This window comes from Seriola lalandi, unplaced genomic scaffold, assembly GCF_002814215.2.
Source record: "Seriola lalandi dorsalis isolate HSWRI2012SDOR001 ecotype SW California unplaced genomic scaffold, Sedor1 jcf7180002049946, whole genome shotgun sequence".
Lineage (NCBI taxonomy): Eukaryota > Metazoa > Chordata > Actinopteri > Carangiformes > Carangidae > Seriola > Seriola lalandi.
Window position 1 is genome coordinate 166,341 of NW_019520499.1, and position 9,486 is coordinate 175,826.

General features: G+C 38.8%; 1 protein-coding gene across 1 annotated transcript in view; it reads right to left on the bottom strand.

The window, feature by feature from the left end:
• The window catches only part of slc17a7a (solute carrier family 17 member 7a), a 16,691-nt gene extending 9,503 nt beyond the window's left edge, over window positions 1-7,188 (bottom strand). The window contains exon 1 of the mRNA XM_023398845.2: window positions 7,058-7,188. Within this exon, the coding sequence (XP_023254613.1) occupies window positions 7,058-7,119 (62 nt within the window). The 5' untranslated portion in view covers window positions 7,120-7,188. The remainder of the gene's footprint in view (window positions 1-7,057) is intronic.
• Between the last annotated feature and the right edge of the window lie 2,298 nt (window positions 7,189-9,486).

Genomic DNA, 9,486 nt, shown 5'->3' on the forward strand with positions numbered 1-9,486 from the left:
TAAACACACACACACACACGCAGCAGTCTAAAGTAAACGCTAACTGCGGATACACACGTTCCTACAGTTAAATCAGACATAGCGCCACAGTTTCCAGTGTATATATATTTTAACCTGATTGTGTGTGTGTTTGTTTTTGTGTAAATTCACAGCGAAGTGCACTCGTGTGTCAGCCGTCCACTTTCCATTGGGCTGATCCAGTTAGTCAGTGAGCTGGAGAATTATGCACAGAAAGAGGCACAATTACCACAAGGATTTGTTCCCTATGACGCGGATGGTTGCATTTTTAAAAAAGGTGATACAAATTTGAGCTTCGATACATTCCCCAAAAAAAGAAAATCAAGTGTTTGCTGCACTGAACACTCCTCTGTTTTTCAAGCAAGCATTCAAGACAATTCATCTCTCGCAGGCACTGGAACTCCAAGATAACTTATTCACACATGAGACAAGTCAGACTCTGACACTGGTTAATTATTGATGTGGTTTTGGGTGAGATAAATAATTTACTCTAGCTTTTACACCATATTCTGTCAGTATCTATCTATCTGTTGGCTTGTCTGTCTGCCTCTCTGCACACACACTGTCTCATCCATGCAGTCGTTATATTTCTTAGTTATGCTTGTGCATTCCACTCCCTCCCCCATTTCCACACAGCCCATTCTGCATAATCTCTTTATATGTTCATGCCACCAGTCAATAAACAACAACAAAAACAAGATATGCCAGTATAATGATTTATACATTAAACCTGGATCCATCATGAGATATTCTTTGTAAGACACAAAGGACAACAGTAAAGTAATACTTTGTAAGGCGACATTTTGGAATTTGTAAGAGATTAGAGAGGCTGGATCCTCTCTCTCTCCCTCTCTCTCCCTCTCTCTCTCTTAATCTGTCACAACATTCAGATTAGGATTACAAAAATGATTTACTTCCGGAAATGAATATGGAAGGATAGACTAGCACTGGGCATGGTTCAGCGTGCTTCTCTCTCCATCACGACACACTGTTGAGTTCATGCTGCATTCAGTTTTTCGGTTCTTTCATACATCAGATTGTGTTCATTTAGCCTACAAACGGTTGTCATTTTCAAATTAAACTAATAATTTCTAAAATGTCCAGTATTTTTGCCTCTATTTTGGTAGTATTGAACCAATTTGACTGACGTAATGGTGTGACCAAAGGGCATGTGCAGGTACATGATATATATTTGATGGAGGGTGCATTGGCCTCTGGACATGGAGCATCTTTAGCAGTAGTGCCACAGTGCATTGAACACAAGAGCCACAGAGATGATGTTGTTCCAGATCCTGTGATTCTAAGCAATAAATTGATCAAAAAGCTGATGTGACATAAAGGAAGGTGTGCACATGTTTTCTGATGAATCAGTTTCGTCAAGCTCACGCTGTTATCCTTTCTGTACCAAACAAATGTGCTGACTCGCCACAAGCTCAGTATCCTACTTCAGAGTTAGTGAAGGTTGCAGGAGGATCCTCATTAAACCTCAAGACAGATTGCAGCCCGACACCTACACATATGCTACCAGCTAACGAGGCTAGCCCACAGCAAAAATGACTGTTAATTACAGATGCTTCCCACTAAAGGGCAATCTCTCCCCAATGTGAGTGTAAGTGTCTCAAAAATAGCTGACTATAGCTGAGGGTCTCCCTCTTCTAATATGGTGTTTTAAGGTGGAAGTGAGGGAGGTCATAGACACTTTCACACTTTTAAATAAGCACGTCACTTTGTCTACCTGAAAGCTTCATAATTGTACTGGTCCTGAGCATATAGAAGTAGATACAGTGAGAGATACATGAAGAAAGAGTTGTGCCTGCACATCTGCCTTTGCCAGAGACTCACATTACTATGAGCTTCTGCTCAGCTGATGTAGCTTCTCTTGTTAGCTTAGCAAGGACCTGATTGGTCTCAGCTGGCAACAATTAATGAGCCAGAGAGCATGAGCCGGCAGGAGTCCCGTGACCTCAGGCTCTCTGAAATATCATAATTACAATAGTAACAGGCTCAGTGGAGACACTGCAACTATTCACACCTCTAACTGAGCTCATATCTGTGCTTTCCACCTGAGCACAAGAAGCAAGGTTCAACCTGACAAATGTACAAACTCAACCTGAAAAAGTCAATTAAAGTGATTCAGTCTACAAAAAATAGATAAAAGGACTTCAATGCCTTTACACACAATATTTAACTCTTTGATTTAGTTGAGGTGTTTTTAGCACATCTTATCTATCTATAATATAAGAGAATAATTGAAAATTTTATCAAGTATTGAATCCACTGCATTCACTGTGCACCCCAAAACACAATGTGTTCCCAATCAATTAAAGATTATTTATTCATATTTAACGTGACACTCCCTAAATTTACAGCCAGTGTGACAGACCATCATTGTTTCTTTTAATAAGGAGGTGAATGGAAAGACCTGCATGGAGCTCATACAACTCTACACCAACTTTCCTTCCCTTAATAATCTAAATAGTTGTCCACCTTTGCTTTGAAATATTTAGAATTTTGCCTAATTTGAGATTTTACAATAATACACGGCTATGACAAAATAACCGATGACTTTCACGTGCTGGTTGGTGACCTGTGAGTTTTGTTACTCTGTATATTAAATTCACCAATTCACAGAGCGTTCTGCGTAATCCTCTCATAAGAGGATGATAGAGACAGAGAGAGAGACAGCGAGGGAGGTGGACAGTAAAAATATTATATAACGCCAGAAGCCCTGCTCATTATTTGTCCAAATACGTGTTCTGATTGATCCTCCATTGTGCTGCATGTAAACCATGCTTGTCTTTCCCCATGTCAGCCCACCCACTTCACTCCTCATGTCTAAAAAAGATTTCGCCCTCATTCGCCCTTTAGTTGTAGGTCAGGTGTTTGGAAGTGTGGGTACTAGCTTTAGGATTTTTTTTTTTTTTAATTTTTGTATAGAAATTACTTCAGTTGCTTTGTAGTTTTGATAGTGGTGTCTCCCCCTTCCTCCATGAGCCTCTCACTCTCCCTGAAGTGAACAGATTGGGTCTCAGTGGGACTGTGTCACCCAGGGAGACACCCTCCTCCCCATCCTGTCACACCACTTTTTTTTCTCTCTCTCCTGTGGACACACACACAAACACACACGACATTCAAACACACACACGTGTGACCTTCATAGACTTATTATCTAAATACTCTCATAGTATAACTCAATCACTTTGTGAGCGCTGACTGGATATGCACTCACACACAAACACACTCGTTACCTTTACCAAACAGTAAATGACAAACTGATCTGGGTCACAACATGATCATAACATTTCATATTAAGATATAATAAGCTACTTCTCCTTTTTTAAAGTTTTTAAACTCAAACCCAACAACACACAGAAGCAACGGAAACACCAAATGCTGGAGTTGTACTGACATCATGGATATAAACAGCATTGCTGCCAATAACCAGGCATGCTGAGTTATTCCAAACTACATAATCTATGAAGACCTTTCCATAGACTACATGTAGACACCCCCACACAACAACAACACAGGCAAAGAGATGCACTAGACTGACAGAAAGACAAAATATAAAGATGGAGAACACAAGCTGTAGTGTCACAAATGCAGTATTTTTGGTGTCTGTCTTTTTCATTTCTGTCAGTGTCCAAAATGATCCTACCCTCTCCCACTGCTGAATGATGTTGTCCTGCCTCTACTACAATGATTGCCAGCAGAATCATCATCTTTAGGCTTAACAACCAGTCCAGTAGCTTTAATTTTATCACTGCAGTTGTCATATTCACTGTGATTATAATCATCACAATCCTTTGATTGATGTGAGATATTCATATGTTGTTCCTAAGCTTTGGTTTTCACTGGTCTGTTTTTTTTTCTGTTATCATGAAAATATTTACCTCTGGCTCTCAGACCACCTACACTGTGTTGTGTAATAGTGACTAAGGTAAGTCAGCTACAATATTAGATTTCAAAGGTTTCTGAAAAGATGTGCTACGAACCCCTCGTTCATCCAGAAACGAATCTGAGTTTGCACATACACAGAGAAGGAGAACCAAGTAGCAAAGCTGCTTCGTCTCTGGGTGTATTTAAAATATTAATTTCAAGAACATAGTGTTATATATAATACAATGAAATACTTCTCAAGAATGTGTGATTAAAATAGGCCAAAAATGTTTGCAGTTCTTGCCGTTTGCCAAAGCCAACATGGTAAAAAAAAAGCTATAATTTCCTGTCATTTCTATTTGAATATTTTATTTAAACCACCTTTCAGACCACTGTGTAATGTCACAAGTAAAATTGATTAAAAATGGATTCTCCTTGTGTAGCTATGCAATCCTGCAGATTCGTTTAAAAATCTTTTAATAAATATATGTGGTATTTTTATGAGATGCAAAATGTCAGTGAGATGCTATTAGAAACTTTTAGAATTTCACATGAAGCATGAATCTGTATGATCATGTTTCATGTAGTTCCCCGACACAAGAAGATGAAAAGATTACATTTTTGACCATTTATTTCAAGATGTTATAAGAGTGAATAGTCAGAGGAGAGATGTAGAGTGTACTTGACCTTACAGTGCTGAAGTTTATGCTTACCTAGTGGAGTTTAATATAGAAACAGGAGATGCATTCTGATGGAGAAAATGTTTAAATAATAGATGAACTCCTGGCTGCTTTCATCAGGAGGGATCACGATTTTGTCTGTGAGGTGGTGAGATTGCACACAGACACACTCATACTCACACAGAAAGGGATGCTCTAATGCACACATTTAAACATACACACAAGCACACCTAAAAACATACATTTTTCACATCAATTTGAACAAAATATTCACTTTTGCTTTGGAAACCATTGCTTGTACTTTACACTGTGGCCTCATAAAACCAGAGTTCACTAGCTAAGCTGAGGAAACGCCCACTACAACCAATCTGACTCCAATCGGATACATCACATCTCTCATAGCATCAGCTATGACCGTGCACATGCATGGCTCACGACCAGTAAGCGAGACAAAGCCTGAGATTTTGCATGTCTGTTAATCTGCGTGACTCCGATAGGCGCAAAGTTGTCTGTTCTGGTCTCTCAGTGGATGGATGAATGGATGGAGGATGGAAGATGGATGATGGAGGAGGAGGAGGAGGAGGAGGAGGGAGCGGCTGGAGGAAGTGACATGGGCTGGGATGGAGTGAGTGGGAGGGGAGAGTTTAGGGATTTGCGTGGCTCGACAGCTGGACTGAAAAACAGGCTATTTCAGGACGGGATTTATACGTTTGGTTGCTACCTCAAATCCTGAGAGAGCGAAAGCTTAAAGCAAGGGTTATTGCATGAGTTTCTATCAGTGTCTTTAATCTCTCTTTTTTACTGAAATATTGTCTACACACCAACCTGTGTTGTAACTTTTGTGTTGACATGCAATTTATTTACATATATCCAGCACTTTATCACATTTATAATCAAAGACTGCAGTTATATATGTTGATCTTTGCTTTAAAAAATACACTGGTACAGACATATACTTGTCAAGATCTGCTACTTCGTAAACTCTCAAAGAGCCACTGTATGTATCATACAAAGGCTGTAAAGATGTACAGATTTCTTTATATTACAGCGCTGCAATTATTGCAGAAAAAATGTCAGGGAATGATGATAAATGTCCACCAGAATTTCCTACAGTTCAAGGTCACATCTTCAGATTGTTTGTTTTTTCCACTAGGCAAAGATGTTACATTTTCAATCATGTCAGACAAAAGAGGCAAAACCTCAAAACTGAGATGTTTTTCTTCCTGAAACCATTAGAGTTGTGAAGAGCCATAAAGAAATGGTCAGTTTACCTTGTGTATAAAATGATGCTTGCACTTTTGACTTCTGCTTTTTAATGTCATATGTGCCTTTGTGATGTTGAACACTGTTGGCCAGCTATCCACTGGCCACTTTTATAAATCCTTATATTCTGTAAATATTTAAACTCTTTCTAACATTTGTGTTTTTGGATAATTTTCATGTGTGTAAATAAATCATCTTTGTGTGCTTTTGTTGGCAAACTCATTTACCTCAAATTGGCATGGCATATAAAGTATTGTAAATTGAACTGAACTCAATAGAACTATATGTTTGGTATTTTTGGTTGAAAATAAATGAAAAACAAATGAGTATTGAAATAGTTGCTGATGAAGTTTCTGTTTAGTGAATAACCAATCAGTCCACTCATTTCTTGTCATTTCTTGTCACCTTAACACTCAAGTTCACTGTCTTATACATATGATGATAGTCACCAGTGCCGTGTAACATGTGATAGATAGATAGATAGATAGATAGATAGATAGATAGATAGATAGATAGATAGATGGATGTAGGGGCTTTGACGGTTAATTTAGGATATGCCTCCATCTGGTCAGCGCTCTCATTCAGCCAGGTCGGACCAATAACGCACGGAAGTATTACGTAACCACACTTTCTCTAGTCTGAAACACCAATATGCTCAATTTACTTTGAGCTCGGACAAATCTGACAAGAACAAACAAACAGACAAACAAATAAACAAACAAATAAACTGGATGAAACGAGACAGAGAAACCAGAGACAGCAGCAACATTCGTGATTTCTAAAAAGAAAGGTGGGCAACGAAAGGGAACGAAGCATTAACAAAAAAGACTGAAGTCCTACAGGTCACTGCACTTTCACCGCACATTTCCAAATAACAAAGAAAAACAAACTCTCCATGAAATGAGTTTCAAAGATCCATCTCTTGCAGTATTTTACATCTACTTCTTTCAGTCCAATCACTGCATTGTGCGCTGCGCAAAGCTGGACTTTTACCGCTATACCGGCATAATGTTTGCTGCTTATATCCAACAGTCAGTTAAAATCAATAAGGAACAAACTTTTACTCCACTGGTCAGTTACCGGTTGGAGGAGAGAGGATGGGACCTCGCAGCAGAATGATCTGCAGTGTCCCGCAGACCGAAACTATCCTCAACAAACGCGTGAAAACGGGGAGAAGTCAGAGGTGGGGGTCAGGGATATTTGAAATAGGTGGGTACCTGTGAATTTTCCCCAGAGTTTTGCCCGCGGCCGCCTTAAACCTGTCTGGTCGGATCTCCATCCTTGCAGCTCCTTGACCCGGCCGGTGTGCTGATGTCCCGCGCGCCCTCCTGTCCTGCCTGAGCGCGCACCGTCCTTTCTCTCTCTCTCTCCCAGTCTCTCTCTCTCATCCCTCCCTACCCGCACCAGCCTCCACTTCGCTCTCACATGGACCACAGAGGTGTAGGCCTCTCAGGATCACTTTATAAACCATGTCATGCAGTTTTTTGTTTCTGTTGATAAAGGATTTGTCTCTAATTTAAATGTGAACAGTGAAGTTGAATATTAAACGTGCTTGTAACAATAAACCTATGATCAATTATCAGAAAGTATTACTGTCATCCATAGCCTACAATAAAAGTGAAGTTGGAAACCCTACAACACAAACTTACTACAGACACTAGGGGCAAAAAAACAGAATCCAGTGGGCTGTGGTGATTATTTTCCTCCTGTGGTTAGGCTATAGCTTTGCATAGAGGGTTGCATATGGACAGTAGGGGCATTGTCCCTACCAATATTTTGGGAAGACAGAATTGTCTCTACCAATATTTGAGTGAACTCGTTCGAACTATGTTCGGAGTGAAGTCATATTAGATCATTACGATGAGCCCTCCAAGAGGCTACAGCTGTGTCCCAATTCAGGGGCTGTATCATTCGGACGCTTCCAAGGCTCCTTCAAATGCGGCCTACAAATACAGCCTTCTTCCCAGACATCCCAAGATTCATTGCGCGCCGGTAAAGAAAGCAAACCACACCGACAGAGAGCCACTTTTAAATGTAAGTATTGTGTTTAAGCTTGATTTTAACAACTAACGGTACAACCGTTAAAGCCACGGGCCTTGAAAGTTTTTGTGTAAAAAAGTTTCGTGTTGTCAAGGTTGCGAGGCAACAGGAGCCGGCTTTGCGATGCAACGGCGGTCACAGCTGGTGACGCACAGCTTAAACTTAAACTTCTTCTTAGACAGCGTCCTCAGAAAGACGCGGCCTTTTAATTGGGACACACTCTGCGTCTCCAAGACAACCGATTTAGGCATGCTAGCATTTTAGGCTCACGTCATGTGAGAATATCACAGTGGTACCTAGTCACCAGAAAAATGTCAACTGATGTTATTTAACAATGTTAGCTAGCATTGACTCGAAAGCAAACCCTGGACTCTGGTGCAGGGTAGCAGTCTGGTTGCTAGCAGGAGTGAACATGAAATGGTGGATATAAATTTAATTTCTGTCGAAAAATCCCATGACTTTTTTATGCCTTACTGTACTATGATGTTTTTATGCCATACTATACTATGACGTTTTTTTTGACGTTTTTATACCTTGTTGTACTATGACTTTTTTTGACATTTTTATGCCTTACTATACTATGCTTTACTATACTATGACATTTTATGACGTTTTTATGCTTGATAATACTATGACGTTTTTTGACGTTTTTATGCCTTACTATACTGTGCCTTACTATACTATGACGTTTTAAGATGTTTTTATGCCTTATTATACTATGAAGTTTTTTGACATTTTAATGCATTACTATAATATGATGTTTTTATATCTTAGTATAGTATGACGTCCTTGCTATAATATGATCTTGTAGCTAACTATATAATTTCTTACTTTGGCATGGTAAGGTGGTAGAATGGTTAGCATTATAAGTTCACGGTCAGGAGGTTTACGGTTCGAATCCTTGTCTTTGCATATTTGAGTTGTTTTTGATGCTTTTATGCCTTACTATACTATGACGTTTTGTGCATTTTATGCCTTACTATACTATAAAGTTTTTATACCTTAGTATAGTATGACTTTTTTTTTACATTTTTATGCCTTATTATAATATGATGTTCTAGGTTATTATACAATTCCCTACTTTACACTGGTAAGGTGGTAGGATGGTTAGTACTATCATTTGGAGTGCAGGAGGTTTATGGTTCGAATCCTGGTTCTTGCTATACTATTATGTTTTTTGACATTTTTATACCTTACTATACTATGACGTTTTTATGCCTTAGTATACTATGCCGTTTTTTGACATTTATATGCCTTACTATACTATGCCTTACTATACTATGACGTTTTATGATGTTTTTATGCCTGATTATACTATGAAGTTTTTTGACATTTTTATGCCTTACTATACTATGCCTTACAATGCTATGAAATTCTTTGACATTTTTATGTCAAACTATACTATGCCGTTTTTTGACATTTTTATGCCTTATTATACTGCCGTTTTTTGACATTTTTATGCCTTACTATACTATGCCTTACAATGCTATGAAATTTTATGATGTTTTTATGCCTTATTATACTATGCCGTTTTTTGACATTTTTATGCCTTACTATACTATGCCTTACAATGCTATGAAATTTTATGATGTTTTTATGCCTTATT